General features: G+C 33.2%; 1 protein-coding gene across 1 annotated transcript; it reads left to right on the top strand.

Moving 5' to 3' along the window:
- Positions 1 to 949: 949 nt before the first annotated feature.
- On the top strand, positions 950 to 17,242 carry LOC134231103 (septin-7-like). Its single transcript, XM_062713025.1, has 14 exons — positions 950 to 2,020; positions 5,187 to 5,475; positions 10,171 to 10,277; positions 11,305 to 11,459; positions 13,125 to 13,259; positions 13,417 to 13,534; positions 14,045 to 14,137; positions 14,719 to 14,815; positions 15,018 to 15,069; positions 15,270 to 15,389; positions 15,885 to 16,020; positions 16,504 to 16,559; positions 16,829 to 16,862; positions 17,234 to 17,242. Exons 1-14 carry the CDS (start codon positions 1,667 to 1,669, stop codon positions 17,240 to 17,242), a joined length of 1,755 nt encoding a protein of 584 aa, XP_062569009.1. The 5' UTR covers positions 950 to 1,666.
- The last annotated feature ends 3,622 nt before the right edge of the window (positions 17,243 to 20,864 follow it).

Here is a 20,864-nt window from a genome sequence, read left to right as displayed (position 1 = left end):
ATTAATTTATAAAAATTAATGTAAAGTTTTAGAATTTAAAAAAAAATGCACCTTCTTAAAAGAAAGAATTTCTTTTTAAACTATTTCAAAGGAAACTCTTCTTAGTACTTGTTGGACCCCTATTTCTAAGAAAGTTTCTATAAATATTCCAAGATAAGGACCCCCTGCTCATATAAATTACATAGTAATTTATCCTAAACACCTGGGTGTTGGTAATGGAATGGAGAAGACTCTTGGATTCCCCCTGTGTGCCTGAGTATACAAACTGCAGCATGATGGGAACTTTCTTGGCTCATATGGCATAGCAGATGATAATGAATGTTTCTTTTATCACAGCAATTAAGTGAGTCATTGGCCAAGATCATGTCCCAGGCTGATATTACCTGAAAGAAACAACTTTTTGCTATCAAGACCTCCTGACAACAAGTTCATTTCTCTGTTGACAGTTTTTCAGGGGCAGACGACACACAAGCTTTTTCCATTTTCATTGATATTCATGGCAGCATAATGTTCTATATCTGTCTTAATGTGTCTTCTGCAAAACATATTGATCAAAGATTTCTGGGCTGATTTGGATGTGATCTGTACCCACCTTTGTGTGTTAGATGATAAGGGTCACTGGTCAGAGACAAACCAATGAGGCGTAATCAGCACTTTATTGTCATGGACCATCGCAAGAGGGCAAATTAACACAGCATGAAAATTACTGGCTGATTGTTTAGAGTAAAATTGTCTATTACAGGAAACAGAATTTCAAAAAATACAAGTTGTGTTGGATGAATTTTGACATTTACTGATAGAATATTTAGGAATTAATTGGGATATTAAGTATGTTGTTTAGCAGTGATTAGTTGCATGGAGGAAATGAGCACATGACGGTGGGATAATTCAGTGATATCATTTCTGTGCTTTGTGACTGTGTGTTACAGTGTTACAGTCATCTGTGTAACATATCTGGGTTCTCATTAATGGTAAGATTTTGCTGGGTGAAGGTCTAAAGTTTGGTTAGTTTCTCATCTTGAGCCTCCTTTGTGTAAACTGACACATCTGGATTTCATGAGAGTGAAGGATAGCAGAGAGAGAAAAACCAAAACCAAATCATCAAATTATTTCAACATCAAGATTGTCTGTACTAGAAGGGCAGAGGGGCCATGTTCTAATATAAACAAAAGCTTACTACATCCTGCGTGCAAGTCAGAAGATTGGATGGCTTCCTGTTTAAAATAAGTGCATAATTAAACTATTAAAAAAGCTGGTGAAAGTCTTCTGCTACAGTGCAAGATTTTGGGAAGGTATGCTGAAAATAAACAAAAAAGTCATTCTAAGAGATTTCTGATTTCTGGAAGCTGTGCTGAAGGGAAAGTGTGCTGGAGATTAAATTTCACTGGAGGAATTTCATTGCAGTTGTGCTTGCCACTTTCTTATAGAGGAATTTTTATGGTGTGTTCCCAAATATCATTAGGCTGTGAAGAGATTTTTTTGCAAAGGGGATTTTTACTGATACACAGCAAAGATGTTTTTCTCCCCCATCACTGAGTTGTACCTGTTGAGTTAATCTTGAAGTCTTAAATTTGTTTTCCTTCAGAAAAGGGATTTTTGTGATCTTCATTAGAATTTTGTTACTGCTAAAGGGGAATGTGTTAAGAGCATTTCTTTGGAAAACATAATGTCCTCTGGAGCCAATAATACCCAAGGTGGAACTACAGGGGGTAGAGGCCCTGCCCCTCCCTTACCAGAAAAACCTCCCTCAGTGGCCGAAAGGACAAGATTGCTGAAATCAAGTTTTCGGAAGGATGATGTGGAAAAGCCTAAGATCATGGACAAACACAGCAGTCCTGTGGTAGAAAGGGCAGCGACATTGCCTCCAGCCAATATGACCAATGCCAGTACTAATGGGGAGAAGTCAGAAACCCCTTCCCCGGCCAGCAGTGTTAACTCAATGTCCAGTATTGGCAGGTATAACAATGATAAGGTGATGGACAGTAACAAGGAGACTGCACAGAATTACAATCCAGGGGGTGTAAGTATACATGTGTAAATGATAACACGTACATCAAATATCTCCCAGTACCACTAAAACAGTCATGTAGGCAAAGTAGTAGAGTTGTACTTTGTTCGTTGTAGGATTACTACAATGTTGCAAGCAATTGGATCAGAAATTTAAAAAGAAAACTTTAAAAATAGAAACATAAAAATTCTTGAAGTAGGCTCTTAAAATTTTTTGAAGTATTTTGATTGTTTTCCAGACATCAATCATTGTCTAACATACAAGGAAATTATAGGCTTTAACTGATAATGTCTTGTGACTTTGATAGTGAAAGTAGTGGTTTGTAAGTTTGTATTATGTCTCAAAGAATTGGAGTTTATCATCCAACAGGGGTATGTACATGAAAAACGATTGGTTAAAACATCGGAATAAAGAAGCATTTGTTTTTAAACTGAAAATTCAGATGCATGCCTCTGCTGTTTTAACTTGATTAGATTAGCTGGAGCATAGAGAGAGCTTTTTTGAAACTCTTGAAGAATTGCCAGCTGAGATGCACATTACTTGGGTAGTGTGATTGCAAGTGATACAGAGGAGGTTAAAGAGGTAGAGATTGTTTGAATGATAATGTGAAAAACAAGTTCAGAGGTCCCTCAATCAAGAGCTTTGATGTGATCAGGCCTCCCTTGCCAGCATCCCCTCTCAATGTTTGTAATGGCTTACTCTAAAGTGTCCTTTATCTTGGTTGATGAACTTGTTGGTTGTAAGGGGACATGTGTATCATTTAAGCGTGTATGTAGCAGCTGGTGTTGTATGACTGTGCATCAGACTGCACCTAATTGAATCATGAGATAGGTATGCCTTCTAGTTACCCACAGCCATGCACATATAGTATATTGTGTAGTGTAGGAGTTCCTGAAAAGATCAATACCAGCCCATGTTAATGGGTCATGCTTCATTAACAATAGCCCTCAGGAAGAAGTTTTAATGAGAAGATTGGTCAGTCATTAGTGTGATTTGTCCATTTTATTGGGTAATGTTGATCTGACATATGCTGGGGTTGGAATGCAGCACAGTTATAATGTCAATATTGTATTTCATGTTCAAAGCTAACAGATATAGAAGGCCTTATAGTTTGTGTGTGGTATCCCTCTGTGTCTCCGATCAATTTGACAGTAATGGGCACAGTCTATTTTTAAATCAGAAATGTCCTAGTGTTATTTCATGTATAGTACTGACAAAAGATGTCAATAGTGTTGTTCATTAATTCAGTAGTGCTGTTTTCCTGTAAAAGCATGTGTATAGCTGTTCAGAATGCTCTATTTATAACATCTCAAACGTAACTAAGTTGTTATACACTCAGGTTGTTTTTAATGTTATCATTGCCCTGCGTGATAGTAAAATATCTGCCCTGGGGCTGTTTTTAGATACACTTCTCCATTAACTATAACACACTGACTGCTTAAAAATGGAAGAAAAACCCCACAGGAAATGATTCATCCTAAAGGTCAAGGTCACTAGTTCTTTCATTTCGCTTACTACATTTGTAGGGTAACAACTGTTGGTTAAAAAAGAGTGCCTGCTTGCTTTTAGTTCCGTGTGGCAACATTTTCTATTTGGAAAGGAAGTTTACTTCATAATTAGGTGCTCATTGTGTGTGTTCTAATCAATAGAACTGGGAATGCATATTAGCAGATGTTGGAAAGATTTCTAACTACTAGAAGAATACCATGGATAAAGCAAGCATAGTAAGGAGTTTCCTTTTTTTTTCAGTTGTTCAGCTTTTAATTAAGTCAGAGATCAGAGGGTTTTGTATGGATTGTGCATTATGATCATTTCAAGTACTGGTCCATAGAAAAGGCATTAACTAAAAGATGTTACAGGGCATGAAGAGATGCCCCAGATTTGATCCATTGTTAATAAGAGTCCATTGTTGTTTTTTATCTGGGTCAGTGAAAAGGGATAATGTACACATCCAGGCAGATTAACCTTATTATGGCAAATAATTTGGTATCCTGCTGTACCATGTGTTGTAAAGAAAACAGATAAGATTTAAAATGAAAATGTGAGGATTTCCTTTGGAGCAGGAAGGTGTGGTGTATTTGACTTAGCTGTTGTTTTTAGGGAAGATATTGCATATCTAAATAAAATCTCTACATGTTTTTTTTTTTAAGTTTCAAAGTTAACTAGTATTAAACATACTTGATTAATTAACATTTTTGTTTAAAATAAATAATAATGTGTCATTATATGAGTTTTACACAGCTTCAATTTTTAAAGTCACATATTTCATTATATAACAGCTGTATGAATTATGCAGTTGTTTGATGCTTCAATACTGGACCTTTCAAAAATAGCATTTGGAGGAGGTGTTGGACTTTCATTGATGATAGTTAGGAGTTCAGTGACTTATGCTCTGTAAATGAAGTATATTTGCAGCATCTTAGTCACAGGATAACACTCATTGAAGATATTTTTTTCATTGCAGACCTATTAACAAAGACTTTTAACCCATTTATGTACAAGAGGTCTTTAAAAAAAGTTAAAATCAGGCTTTAATGATTAGATGTTGGCAAGTGCCTAGAGTATTTATGTGTTTAAGAGGATAGTGTGGGGTACTCTAGAAGGTGTTTGCTTTATGATTAAGTTTCTAAAGAGCTGTTTGCTCTTCGCGATTAACCTCAGATTCACTAGTATAAGAGGACTCAGTCAGTCTGGGTATTTTAATGTTCTTAAATGGCTTTGACCTTGGGTGAGAGGGTAAATCTTTCTAATAGTAATTAATGTGCAGGAAATATTTTTTCTAGGCTATGTGAAATGTGACTCCTGGCCTTGCTGTTAAACAATTAAGCATAGAGACTGGAAGTGTATTGAAAATTTTTGATATTTCCCTCTAGTGATGAGTCTGGCCTTGTCACAACAATACTTTATTTTCGTTAAGCAATAAGGAAATTTGTGTTTTTTTTAAAATAACTACAAGCATTGAAATTAGTAGAATAGCTTGTACATTACTTTAACATTGAAATTAAGTCACTTGAGGTTTCGTATGTAAATATTGATGTGAAATGGTAATTGTAATTGATTTTCAAAACTTGAAAACTATCATAGTTCACTTTTAGTCAGTAGTCTGATTCTTATGAACAAAGTTATATTTGATAGAATTGTGTAAACTCTTTCATTTTCAATCTTTTGCTTTATACAGTTGAATGCAGCCAAAAGGGAGGCATTCTTCAAAGGCAGTGAAAGTGGCGGACCAAAGTTTGACCCCTCACAGCGTTTCGCGGCAGACAGAGAGCGGATACCACGGGAACCACACAGTGGCCACACATTAAAAGATGCTGACGAACGAGAGAAAGACTTACACCACAGGGAAAAGAAATATGGAGACAGCACAAAAGAACTGGATGGTTATGTTGGATTTGCCAATCTTCCCAACCAAGTATACAGAAAGTCTGTTAAGCGGGGATTTGAATTCACGTTGATGGTTGTTGGTAAGTGAACAGTAGGAATTATAAGGGTTTTATGATGTTTGATAGACAAACAGTAGATTCCGGACAGACAATCATTTGCTGTGATGTTCTGTAATTTTCTCACATATTTTTGGATGTTCATAAGGTCACATCAGTAGGAATATTTGCTATCTGTCTTATATACTGTGTTGCTATTCTGGGAAACATCCACATTTTGTTCTGTTTTTTTCACGAAAGAGTATTTGTTAGTGAATATTTTTTGTACAACATTGCATAGCTTGGTTTTCGAAGTAGAGAAAAAATCAGGTCAAATGAGGGAGAAAAAGACACATTACGCCCTACATTGTTGAGATTCTGTTCATACATTTTCATTTATCCTCAAAACTTGCTTTGTATTCGGCATGTTGGAACCTTCATCTGTTCTGTCAGTGTTTTTTGAACAAAAAATATCAACAGGGTATTCATGACTGATTAAATTCCAACGTTAACAGGGGCAGAACAAAAGTCAGAGCATATGTAGAATGTCAGAATCTCCTCGCCTTGCATTTGCCTCCAAGTTTTATTCAGCAATAGTAGATGGTGTAGGCATTATGATGAAATTGGTTGCACAAAAAATTTATCAGTGCATTATTTTCTCCCCATGAGAACTAATAACACACTGCATAATTGAAATCTAAAAACTAGTAAAAAGGGCATAGTTGTTCAGACTTCATGTTTTTTCTGATATTTTTTTATTGGAGAATTATGCAATATTGGTAACATGAGGAAAATGCTGATCTTGGGAAAGACAGGATTCTGAATACATTTTTCAAGGGGGTGTGCTGTCAGATGGTTTAAACTTTTAATAACATTGGAGCATCACTCAGGGCAAAAATATGTTTCTTATGTAAACAGATAGGAAGAATAAAGAGAAGCCTCTGACTTGTGGGTTTTTTGACATTTTAGTGCTGATCCAGTCGATAAAGCAACTTGAATTTTTAACTGAAATACTGAAGAGACCAATAATGGCTGAAAAATGTTAATAAAGGTGTGAAGTTTTGTTGCTTGCAGGGAGACACAGATGGGTGACATTTCTATCACATTTGGAGGAATTATTTTGCACTAAAATCAGGACTTTTATGTTTATAATAGGTTTTTTTTATAGTCTTCTAAGCATGAAATGACACAATGTGAACAACTGAAGTTTCTGAAAAGGTGTTGAAAGCGATGTTTTTAAAAAAATTTTTTTTTTACTTTTCTACATGATTATTAATTTGTAAAAGATCTGAAGATGCAGAAACTTGGTCAAGGTTCATGCATTACTTTTCATTCTGAAAAACATGGGGACAGAAACCGTTTTTTGCAAGAAGATATTTCTCGGATTCTTTTCTTCCCTTTCATTATTGTAGAGATTTGAAAGTTAGCAAATCTTTTCACGCTGAGTTGACAAATTCCAAGGCACTTATCTTCTCTCATTAGATAGACTTGGATATTAGGGCCACATTATCTGTCAGGGCCCTGTAATCTCCTGGAATGTCATCCAAATTTATTTTCTGGTTCAGATCTTTTGATTACTTTCCCTAACTTATGTAATTATTGGTCCACTGATACAAGTATAGATATCGAGACCATATGTAAGGGTTACATCATTTATCTTGTATGAGAGGGATGGAACTATGCCATTGAAAGTGAAAAAAATTAGGACTGACATGTGACATAGAAAAATTCCTTTGCCATTGCATCCCAGCTAGTTCAAATTCTGCAGGATTGGTTATGACAACATAATAAGACAAGTTGTTTACATTTTAAAATTTTTTAGACATTACTTTTCTTTCAGAAACGTAGATTTAGTTGGATACTTGGACTAACCCTTAATAACTGTTGATTATTAAAGGCCACCCTATAATTTTGTTTACATGGAAAATTATACAAATTCTTGCTATGATGTACCTAACGGGAGGGTTGAGAATGTATATATGTTGTGAATGGAAGAGATTTAGTGTAGATTCTAGACCAGATTATGACTGGGAAACACAATGGGATGCTCTAAATAAAGATCACCTCTAGGGTATTCTGGACAAGATAAAATAGGGTGGATCACAATGATCTATTTCTATTGTTGTGATAACTCTGTCTGTCTAGCTAGGAATTAAAAAGTCCATTATATTGTGTACTAACTGTGGCTGTCTAGGAATTAAAAGTCCATTATATTGTGTTCCTAGTCCTACTGGGGCAGACTAGGAATTTTAAAAAGTACATTGAGAAAAGAAACAGTGTCAATGAAGAAAATAACATTGAACATGTTGAAAGATTCAGGTTGTGAAGTCCCAGACTAGCATCAAAATTGATTTTTTTTCCCTCACAGACCATGATGTCCCTTTATTTTCTGTGGGGAGTTTTTAGCTCGAAGGCAGGGTCACCAGTTTGTCTGCTATTGATTTTACTCTAGGTTTATAACTCCATATTGAGCTCTTTTGTACACACAGACACGTGCATTTTAGAGGCAGGCTTTATCAATCTGAGAATGGTGCAGAAAAGCATGCAGGCTTAAATCAATTTGAAAATCATTGCAGTGAAGTAGGCAGTGAGTTAAAAAGCCTCTCGTTTGCAATCCATAGAGTTCATAATCAAATAAAGTCACATATGTTATTTTGAAATATTAATGAGCTGGGTTCATTTACATCAGTTTTGTAGGGATATTTTAGAATTTTTAAAGACCATTAGAAGGATTCTAATGACATACATGTACCGTATACAAATTATGCATTTGATTTCATTGGCTATGAAGTGATTAAATGTAAATTACATTGATAATTTAACTCTTTTCTTTTCAATCTATAGGTCATTTCTTTAGTTTTTGCTTGTTTCTCATTCTTTTTAGAGCAAAGAAAAATTTGGATTGTGAATACAATATTGGACAGCCTTGAAAAATTATCATGTAGGAATTTTTGGGCTGAGTAGTGTATTAAAAGTTTATCAATTTTCAATTAAAGATCATACCGGTAATACAGTAAGTGCATGCACCCATAGGAAACTCAGAAAAGTGAATTACATTGTAAAATCTTAATTATGATGATTATAGTGGTATAGATTAACAAAAACCCAGCTGTGCTTTGTTTACAGCTGGCACATGTTAATAGTACTATGAAATCAAATAAAGATAAAATTTAAATTTCCCAAAGATTTTTTTCCCATAATAAAGCAACATTTTATATCTTTGAAAAAGAGTGGGTCATTTATAAATAAAATATTGCAGTAAATAGCAGTTTTACTGATAACACTATAGCTTAATTGTCACTGAGGGGTACATTAAGGTAAATGTCACCATTTTCTGAGGTTGAAACACCTGAAGTTTCCTGAGGACAATGTCGTGATATTGTCTACACCGCTGGAAATTTGTAATTTATTTGTTTCAGGCATAGGATTTCAAAATTAGTGGGGAGGATAATGATACGCTAGGGTTACAAAAAATTACAGCTATACTGTTTAAGTTATAGATTAATATAATAGTACCCATAATTATAGTTTTAAAGAATAAGTTACAGTATTCAGGAAAGATGATGTATATATAAAGAACAAACATGGGGTAAAAAGAGGCGTGCACACAGCAATGGTGCTGAATGTGCTCATACAGGGATTGTATTACTCAATATTGTAAAAAGTAGCACGCTGTGATAATGTTTTAATTCTCTTGACACCTGTCAGGGAGAAGTCCTGATTTCTTCCGTGTCACAAGGACCTACATTGCCTATCAAGGTTCATGTTACTGACATATATTACATTGTATTATACCAGATATATTTACATTTCAATTTCATTTACATAATATCTCAAGATTGTTTACTTTATGATGTAATTATAAAAAAAAAATGCACTCTTCAAATACATTGTAAATCATTATCATACACTGTAGATATTTACTCTTCAGCAAATTTTGGCAGTGAGGTACTATTGTAAACAGACCTCTTTTGTAATTTCATAGTATGGTTTTGCTTATCAGGCTTTTCTTTCATTAGTAGTGAATAAATCACAGGTTCTTGAATATATAAAATTTGGGAAAGGAATTTGACCTATAGTAAATAATTACAACACACATGGTACAAAGACCATGTTTCATTAAAGAAGGGTGTATTCCTTTTTCCCTCCATGATTCAGTCTTCAGCCAGAGTTTGCCAGTTGTTTTATCTTTCTCTCTTCCTTGTGGCATCTGCGATGAGTTGTGTTTAACAAATGTTAGGTGCCATGGAAACTCTTGTTGCATCTTTAGATGAGATTCCCAGATATTTCACCATCTTCCTATTTAAAAGAAGCCATGGGCTGTTAATTTTTTGTGACCCTTCAATCTTTTATCCTTGGCAGAAAAGATTGGCATTTTTTTCTGCTGTGTATTGTTTGTAAGCATTTATCTATAGCATCCATATTTATCAGTATAATTCATTAAGCACTGACAGTGAAAGTGCGAAGGAAAAGTGCATTCCAATTACAAATATAATTTAAATTGGCAAAAACATTCAGAAGAGAAGATGGAATGTTTATCATGTCAAAATTCATGCCATAATTGATTATTCATATAGAGTCTTCATATATAATTCCCCATGAATTGCTTTTATAGTTGTTTGATTATTACTGTCTAGCTTGAATATTTTTCTATGATTAGTTTTTTATACAAAGTAATGTAACTTTTAGTGTAAGCAGTGCATCTGAGAAGAGAGTTAATGTTTTGTTTGTAAATTTCAGGTGAATCGGGGCTTGGTAAGTCCACCCTCATTAATTCCCTCTTCCTGGCTGACCTGTACAGCTCAGAGTACCAGGGTCCCTCCCACAGGATACAGAAAACCGTCAAGGTAGGTATCAATGTCATAATTGACTGTGAATTACTAGGTCCTTTATACTTTTTAGCTCACATGAGTCAAAGGCTCAAGTCAGCTGTTCTGATTAAAATTTGGCTGTTGCCTGTCATCATCTCTGTCATTGCAATACAAGTTTTTTCATCTTCATACCTTCTCATTTTAGAGAATGATTGCTCTTTCAGGCTTCAATTTTTCCTCCAATACCAATTTTTTAAAAAGAATTTATGATTAAAATGATGGTAAAATACTGCAGTTTTTCAAAATTGCACTTTTCTTTCAAATTGCAAAAATAGTTTTTCTTGCACTAAATGCTGTTATTACCCTGAATGCTGTTATTGCCCTTTATCAATATCTAAATTAATATTTGGAGTCAGTGCATTCAAAGTATATGTACAGTTGCTTCAAGCTTGATTTTTCAAGGTCCTAATTTTTATTTTCACGAATATCAAATAATTTAAGTTTGCTTGATATCAAACCTACTACTGAGAAGTGAGGAGAATGAATATCAGAATTAATGTGAATTATCATTCTATATTGTAGATTTATTTATTTCTTTGATATATTTATCAGAATTCCTATTAGCCATTTATAATATGCCAATCCATTCACCCATTTATATAGTATATTTTGCTGCGATGATCATTGATATACTGCTACATATAATTTCTAAATAATTCATCATAATTATTTATAGCTTTTATCTTCATGCAGCATAAAAATGCATAGAAATGACTAATGATATGCTTTCATGGATTTTATCTTAATTTACTGTTAGCCATTTACAATAAGCCGATCCATTCACCCATTTATATAGTATATTTTGCTGCGATGATCATTGATATACTGCTACATATAATTTCTAAATAATTCATCATAATTATTTATAGCTTTTATCTTCATGCAGCATAAAAATGCATAGAAATGACTAATGATATGTTTTCATGGATTTTATCTTAATTTACAAAGAAGATAAAATCCATAAATCAGATTTCACTTACTAATTTGATTTTATTCACTGCAGGTTGAAACCACACAATGTCTTCTGAAGGAACTGTCAAAATTCTGCCATATTTCATTATTCAATAGAGCCTCATGTAAAATTCCCTATGGAGTCCAGTTAAACCTGACCATTGTAGATACACCAGGCTTTGGGGATGCTGTAGATAATAGTAACTGGTAGGTAAACTGGTATAGAGAGACAAAGTATGGTAAAACACCGTTGCAGCAAACTAAACAGCAAAGGGATATTCATACCTATAGTTTTTAAAATGCATTATGATTATGAATGAAAGAGATATGGTGATATATGTTTATGGGAAATTAGGGGTGAAACGATACGCCTCCTTCACGGTTCGATACGTATCGTAAAATTTGGTCTCGGTTCGGTTATTTTCGATACGATACATTTTGATAGAAGGAAACAGATTCAATGTTGTTTTATGCTACCTTTTACTTAATCTAGTAAAATAATTTATGTGCAAAATGGATAGAATGTATCAATTTAATTGATTTGACTGTTAAAAATTATTTTACAAACTTCAAGTCCACACAAACTTACGTTTCAGAACTAATTATACAGAAAAGCATGTTTATACCTTATGCCAAACCCGACTGAATGATGATCCCGACCGAAAAACGAACCGAACTGAAAGTAGAGATTTTGTACCGTGTATTGAACCGAGAAAAAATACCGCGGTGAACCGTTTCACTCCTATGGGAAATCAAAACGTTTTGTCTCGATATTTTGCTGTTTGAATAGTCATATTACTGTAACTTTGCCTGATGGTCAAAAAGCTTCACGAGTAAGGATTGCAAATAAAAGGTTTATGGTCCCAGTATGATCTTGGATTCTTTTGTCTCTGACTCCTGAATTTAATGTTGTTCTGTTTTTGGTTATGGGTAACCAGTGTTGAACTGACAACCCACAGTAGGGAAATATACATCATTCAATAGTTTAGAAACACTGTCAAGCATTAAAAATCACTTGCATTATTAGCTCATGGCCATAGGGAAGGATTTGATATGCAGAGACACAACACAAGGCAATATTTCATTATAGAGAAATGATTTTCCTGTTGCCCATTTTTACAAATTTTTGAAGTATTAAAATTTATGAATTTTTAAAGCACTTTGTGTGATGTCCTGGTTAGCTATACCTAATAGAATTTAAAATAAATTAAGTGCCTTTTCCTTTTTTTTTTTTACTTCTTAAGTGAAACAGCCCTAAATGCAGCTTTTATCCAGACTCTAATTTCGACAAGGAAGATGAAAACAAATCAGTTTACAAGCACATTTTTCTCTTTCAATATAAAAACAGTGAGGTGCTGAAATCAGCCCTTATGATTGATTTCACCATTGTGTAGACGCTAATAATCTGAAGGTTCTGTAATATGTAGTTACACATCTATTAACACTGACCTACTTTTCTGAAGCCTCTACTTCCTCTCAAAATGATCCATATTACATCTAATAAATGGTCTTGCTTCCTTTCTGGAGATTGTTTATTTCTCTGTCTGAGGAAATCTGTTAGATTGAGGAAGATGATATGGATAAGTACAAAATGAAATAAAAATCCTGTTATTTTTCCATTTGTTACTGAATTTAAATTTAGGAGAGAAAAAAAAATTCACTTATTGTTTTGAAGAGTTCCCCTCTTCGTTTTCAATGCACAAGCATTTCTAGTCAATTTTATCTTGAAGCTGTGTGGGTTAGAGTTATTTCTAAAGATGATTGTTTTAAAAAAAAAATTTTAAGGCATTTAAGATTGTGCATTTAAAGTTCATTAAAAGCATACTCACTGCACTTGAAGATTATTTTAAGGAATATTGTTTTTATTTGCAGCTGGCAGCCAGTCATAGATTTCATAGACAGTAAATATGATGAATATTTAAATGCGGAGTCGCGAGTGGTACGATCCCCTACCCCCGATACTAGAGTTCACGCCTGTCTGTATTTTATTGCTCCCACTGGTCATGGGTAAGTACTTCTTAATTAATTATATTCATAATTTTTTAATTAATAAAATTAATTAAGATAAAAATAAATATTAAAACTTTTGGATAAAAGTATGAGATTTTTTTAATAAGGAAATTTAAGGATGGGAATTAAATGTAAAATCTGGCTATTTTTTCAGTCTCAAGCCCTTAGATGTAGAGTTTATGAAGAGGCTACATGACAAAGTGAATATAATTCCACTCATCTCTAAAGCAGACACACTTACTCCAGACGAATGCAGGGAATTTAAGAAAACTGTAAGTTAAAGTTAAATGCTGCAACAGATGATGATTCATATGAAAAATGATGTTTTTCCTCTGATATGAGGAAAAAATATTGAGTCATATTTTCTTAGCAGTGGATAAAGGTTAGAAAAAAAAGAAAGTTTCTGTTTTTAAGTTGAGAGGAAACAAAGAGCTAGTAGGAGATCATTATAGCCGTTACAAAACTTAACACGAACAGTTCAGTTCTTTAAAATGATACTTTGAAAGTAAGGTTGTTTTTTTTTTTAGAAAAGGAAAGTGCAACACTTGTTCAAACTTGTTAAAACAATGTCAAGAAAATCATCTTAGAATACCGATAAGTTGAAGTGATTGTTATATGCATAAAAAGTTACATATGTATACCATATGATTGTTTGCTTTGGCATGAAAAGAAAAAAAAAGTTATCCTTTTTATTTCTCCTTATTAAAGTTCTAAAATATAAAATTTAATTTTGGGAGTATGATGAATTAAACAAATTACAATGGTTGGCATTTCTTTTGTAGATTCTCAATGAAATTGCCCAGCACAAAATTAAAATCTATGAGTTCCCAGAGTGTGATGATGAAGAGGAAACAAGAGTCCAGAAGAAATTAAGGGTACGTTATATTAAGCTGAAATAAAAAGATATAATTACAAAGGGATATTCATTTTCAAGGGCAAAATTGGGTCAGAACGGGTGTACCTATACATTTTGAAATTCATGTATAACAAACAGGGAAGGTTATACATAGCATTGTATTTCATACCAATTGACATTTGGTGACTGAAGAGTAAAAAAAAATGGGTTTTTCACGTAATATATTTAGGTTACGAGAAGGAAATATGCAGTGTGGGAAGGAAATATTAGATCAGAGTTGTATGTGGATATTATATGGTATCAACAGTATTGAATTACATCTTAATATGTGTTAGCATTGCCCCATGCATGCACTCTGTGGCATATTCAAATGTTTTATTTAGAAATGAACTAATAATTAACACAAATCATTTTCCAATTTGTCATTGTACACGTACAAAGGGAAGTAATCACAATAGAAAAATGATCCTACACGAAGCATTGGCCCCCCAAAAAATAAAAAATTCCAAATTTCAAATACCAGTAGTTGAAATGAACTCTTAATTTAAAAACATAAATTATTGTTATTCAAAAATGTTTATTTTATTTTTTTAATTTTAGGATCGAGTACCCTTTGCAGTTGTAGGCAGCAATCGTGTTATTGAAGCTGGAGGAAAGAAAGTCAGGGGGAGACAATATCCTTGGGGGATTGTGGAAGGTAAGAGGAATCCGGCATTGTGTTTTTTCCTTCCTCAAGATGACCTCTGAAATACCAGTGCAGTGTTTGCAAACTCTTTTCAAAGTTTAATAGATAAGAAATACAAATGTACATTTACATTCAAGCTTTAGATTTACATTCAAGCTTTAGAATTGCAATTTAAAATACTCTTAAACTAAAACTGTGTATGTTTATTTTTCAGTTGAAAACTTGGAACACAATGACTTCATAGCCTTACGGAACATGATCATTAGGTATATTTAGCTTTTCAAGTACTGCAATTGAATAAAAGTAGTGAATGAAATAACTTTCAGAAATATCTCAAGTTAACAATGAAATGAAATTAAAAACTTAGTTAAAAATTTTGACTATAAAAATACAGATGAAAAGAAAATTCAGTTTTCTCACATCTTGCGTAACCAAAAACAAACTAAGGTCTCTCTTTGATTTACAGGACACATATGCAAGACTTAAAAGATGTCACCAACAATGTTCATTATGAAAACTTCCGGTATAACAAATTGGCACCTTCTTCAGCTGACGGCAACAAAATCAAACCAGGGTCACTATCAAAGTAAGGCTGGCTTTTCAATTTTAGAGAAGATTAAAGTAGACTAACTAGTAACACTTCCAATTAGAAATAAGCATGACTTTAGATTCCTGAATATACACGAGGAATTAGTTACCGTGTAATTTTGCTAGAAGCACCACTCGCTCAATAGAATTACTCGCTTTAATTTTTATGGTGCTGAAATCATTGTTGATTCTCTTTACCAATCATCCACTCTCGAATTATTGTTCTTACGATTTCGGGATAATAAGCAGTAACAAAAAATAAGGAATCTACAGTACTCAACATGCAACGTGAATGAATTGATAATTTATGTATGGAGTGTTTGTATGAAGACATAACATTTTTGGCAAAAATGTCCACACGTTTTATACTTTGACATATTTTTAACATTCTTTGGTTTTACTTAGGGGAGTGGATAAAATCTGACAAGCATATCTTTGATTTTATTAAAATAAGGCTTCAGAAAGCTTACATAGGAATCTTTCTTTCATACAGAGACCCTCTATCACAAATGGCTGAGGAGAAGAAGGAGCATGACAACAAAATGAAGAAGATGGAGGCTGAGATGGAACAAGTGTTTGAGATGAAGGTCCAGGAGAAACAATCAAAGCTCAAGGAGTCTGAGGCAGATGTGAGTGAGATTTTATATATTTATATAAATTATTGTTCCACCTGTGTATACAGGGAAGAGAGGTGAGTAGGAGTTTAGATTATATATGTAATCTTGGCTTCTGTACAGATTGGAGATAATATTAAAATGTTTAGAAAAAAAATATCTGGATTTATAGCTGACCTCAAATGAAACTTAGTTCCAGTTAAAAATTTTTAATATAATTTTTCTGCTGCTAGGTATTGAGACCTTTATGTAAATATTTATGAGTTGATGGTAGGCTTGATATCTATTTTATGTAGCAGAAGCTATGCATATTATAACATTATTGTCTTATGTTAACATTAAGGCACCCAAAGTGGAAAGCATAAAGATAAATATATATCTTCTACTTTTACATGTATGTCATTCATTAAGCTTATATTATTTTCAACATAGTATCAGCATTGGCAATCTGTTCAGTATTTTTGGAAAGTTATTGATGTTTGATTTTATTGTCTGTAGCTTCAAAGGCGAGCAGAGCACATGAAGAAGAGCTTAGAGCAGCAACAGAAAGAGCTTAAAATGGAAAGCATTTACAGTGGGAGGAATCAGGGTTTACTTAAAGATTTTAAAGTGCCAAAATTGTTTGAATAATTTGCTGTTGAGCATTTGTACTATATCTACTTCTTTATTGATATCCATGTTTTTTATTGATTTCGATGTTTGATTTTATTGTCTGTAGCTTCAAAGGCGAGCATTTTCTTCGCAACCATTGCACATACTTAAATGAAATTTGGTATACTGATATATTACATGAATATCTATGTCAAGTTCAACAGAAAGAGCTCGATGAGAAATGCCCCTTGAAAGCATTATTTACAGTTTCCGTTCATTTTCTTTGCAACCATTGCACATACTGAAATGTAATTTAGTATACAGATTTATCAGAGGTATTTCTAGATCAATTTCTGTTTTGGGTATGATTGCACCATTTTTGACAGAGTTATGTCATTAAAGAGTCCAATTATTTGTCTAGTTTCCTCCATTTTCTTTGAAGTGCCTTCTAAATTGTATACAGATTTATAATTTGCTTGTTGAAGCATTTGTACTATATTTTTGACTTACTTTATTGATAAATTCCAATTTTGATATTTTTTCTCTTGTTTCTTCATAGATTGCACACATTTTTGTGAAAAGCATTGAAATAAGATTTTTGTTTCGTAAGGTACATGTATTGATTCTTTCTTTTCAGTTCACATAAAAAGAACAAGAAGCACATATTCTAACATCAGAAGTGACATAAGAACATTCATAACCATTAATATAAAGACAGTACCATTTGGTCTGTGCCATAATTCTGGAGGGGGGAATACTGCTTGCTGATCGATGAATGTGGAAAATGACACGGTTATCCTAATTACAGTGAAGTCAAGGAACTATCACCCCAAAAGCACTGACCAAAGAAGCAAAACTGCACAGGCAATTCGCCAAAATATGTTAACTTTTATGTTTGAAACTAATGTCAAGTCATTAAATTTACCATTTTCACTTTTGTAAGAAATACCTTAAGATTTAAAAAATTCCAATTATGTTTTTTTTTTTGTAATTTTAATGAAGTGTTGAGTGTTTACTTTGCTGTAGCACATGTTTATATGAAGAGAAAAAAATGAATTATTATGAACATTTAAAAAAAAAACCTGTGTGTCAATGCTTCATATGTACATGTATTAACCATGTGTTATAATTTTTGCATGTTGTTTTCATAGAAAATGCTATTATTGGTGCAATTCAGAGGCAAAAGATCTGTACTTTTGTTGTAACTTTGTGTGAGTTTTTTTTTCTTCTGTAAAATGCCGTTGCTTAATGTCTTTGTTTGATACAAAGCAATACATTGTGTATAAAAAAGTATTGTAAAATGTCAGAGAGTCTTTTGCCAATAATTTCTCTGGCAGCTAGTTCAAATATCTCAAAATGCCGAAAGTAAATGAAAGGTTATAAGGTATAACACATAAGTAGGTAAGGGGGAGGGACCATAGATTGAGGGAATCCAATGTTTTGTATGTCTAGTCATGAAACCCCTCATTGTTTCCATTTTTTGGATGTTTGAAATTGATTCACACACCTTGATCACACACTTAGATTAGTTCAATATCATGTATACACCCTCCCCAAGGTGTGCAGTGAGGAAGCATTACTGCACTTCCGTGTCAGAAATCTAATTTCTCTTTTTCTTTTTTATTTTTCTAGTATGCACTGCAAAACGACTCGGATCTTACATACATGTACAGTTGAAAGTGTCGAAACAGCACTGATCATACCAAATCTATGCATGCATTGCAAAATTATGTCGGCTGAAATCAGTTTTATATCAACTTATTTTACATTTATAATTTTTTTTTTTGCTCATTGTATGAATGTATAATGTACTTGTGTATGACATATACCATAGTAATTTATTATCGCCATATATAAGTCCAGTTCCCACATCATTATATGAATCCACAACTTATGAAGTTCACAAAATTATTGTACGCATTTCACAAGTTCCCTATTTTATAACTTTTTCTTAGAATATACAGTACATTAAATTCCGTATGAAGTTTAGAAGTTAAAAATAATATAGAATTGTCATGAGAACATTGAATCTTTATTTTCTCCCAAGTAAATTTTTGTTCACAGGAATCTTGCATATATAAGTACTATCTTTTTCCCAGATAACTATTGAAAGTTTTTTCCCCTTAAAATATTATGTTTACTGTTAAATTTAAATCAAGCAATCTCATTTAATCTAAGATTTTACTTATTTCATACCAATTAAGTATTGTTGTGCATATTTATTGTGTACTTTTTTTTACAACTATTCATTAATAATTAACTTAGAATTTACAAAATGGAAACAATAAATGTTTTATACATGTAATTTCTTTTTGATGGTTTATTTCCTTAAAATAATCAGTGTTTTGTGCAGAAATGTTGGCAAGTTCAATATAACAAAAAGAGTGGTGCTGATGTACTGTGGGATGAAGATATTGTTTCGAGGGTGGTATAATTGGCTTGGACAACAATATTGAGCTAAAGCAGATGGATAACAAAGCAGAGCTAGGTTTAGAGTTGCACTGATAGACAACCGTATTGAGCTAGATTTAGAATGGTACAAGTGGAATACGGTTTTGAGCTAGGTTTAGAGTGACACAGATGAACAACAATATTGAGCTAGGATTAGAATTACATAGATGGACAACAATATTGAGCTAGGTTTAGAGTGTACAGATGGACAACAGTATCAAGCTAGGTTTAGAGTGACACAGATGGACAACAATATTGAGCTAGGTTTAGGGTGTACAGATGGACAGCTGTATCAAGCAAGGTTTAGAGTGTACATATAGACAACAATATTGAGCTAGGTCTAGGGTGTACAGATGGACAACAATATTGAGCTAGGTTTAGAGTGACACAGATGGACAACAATATTGAGCTAGGTTTAGAGTGACACAGATGGACAACAATATTGAGCTAGGTCTAGGGTGCACAGATGGACAACAATATTGAGTTAGGTTCAGGGTGTACAGTTGGACAACAATATTGAGCTAGGTTTAGGTTGTACAGATGGACAACAATATCAAGCTAGGTTTAGAGTGATACAGATGGACAACAATATTGAGCTAGGTTTAGGTTGTACAGATGGACAACAATATCAAGCTAGGTTTAGAGTGACACAGATGTATTAGGGTGTAGAGGAGCACATATAGTTCTCCATCATAGATATTGGGGTTTGGGTTAATGCATATGACCATTTGGACAACCACGAGGGTTGATCCAAAAGTTCGTGGAATTTTTTCATATTTCATATATTTTTAAGTGGAATGGGTTGAAAATTACAAATGAAAATATAGACACTTGATGAAAATTTTAAATTGAAAAACAGTTAAAATATCTTTGATAGGAACTCTATGGCAGTTGCCATAGAAACGGTTGCTTGGAAATGCGGGGGAGACATTAACGTATTTATTTTAATTTTAATTCTTAATACGTGGAATGAGATTTAAACCGGCCTATGTGGTATATAAAACGAAAATTATGTCATTATTACGATTGTTTGATCTTATATTATATCAATATTAATGCATTATGAGTCTATATTATGAATATGCCTGTTGTTTGCTTTCATCAAATCACGATAAAATTTTAGAAAGAAATTCCACGAACTTTTGGATCAACCCTCCTATTTGTACAGATCCCATGGCCTCCCGAACAAAGGTTTAGAAGTTGAGGGTTGAACAGAAGGTCCCTCGAACAGAAGTGTTGGGGTTAAGGGTGGTGCGGATCTCATTTGGACAGGGGTATTGGGATTTATGATGATATACAGAGTCTTCCTAACAAGGATATTGGACAAGGGCTGTCCATTGTTTTGCGTAGAAGTAGAGTGGAAAATTCAAATTGTCAAGGAATTAACAAATGTGAAAAAAAAATTGCAATCACCTCACAGAGACTGTGGTCATTTTTTTAAAAAGTCAAACTACAACGTAAAGACTTGGAATTACTAGTAATAAAGGTTCTTGTCAAAATGAAAACAAGTGTGCGATATAAAAGTCCAATCAACAACATTCAAACTTTTTTAAAAGTACAGTGTAGGTAAGACTCCATGGTTAAATTCAAAAGCTAAAATCTACTTATACTGAATGAAGGCCAAACGGAAGACACATGTGAAGTATGAAAACATCTGCAATAAAAAATCAAAATGTTTTGATTTGTCTAATTGTCTAATATACATGTACCACCTTATGTTGAACTCGACTCGCTTTGTTGGTGAACTCGACTCGCTTTGTTTGCCCGGTTTCGTTTCGATAAAAAAAGGTAAAAAAAAAAATCCTTCATAATATTAA

This window comes from Saccostrea cucullata, unplaced genomic scaffold (assembly GCF_032062105.1).
Source record: "Saccostrea cucullata isolate Sc308-1 unplaced genomic scaffold, CSIRO_AGI_Scuc_v1 ctg2979, whole genome shotgun sequence".
Taxonomy (NCBI): domain Eukaryota; kingdom Metazoa; phylum Mollusca; class Bivalvia; order Ostreida; family Ostreidae; genus Saccostrea; species Saccostrea cuccullata.
Note: the sequence above shows the minus strand (reverse complement) of the source record. Positions and strands in the feature narration are given on the sequence as shown.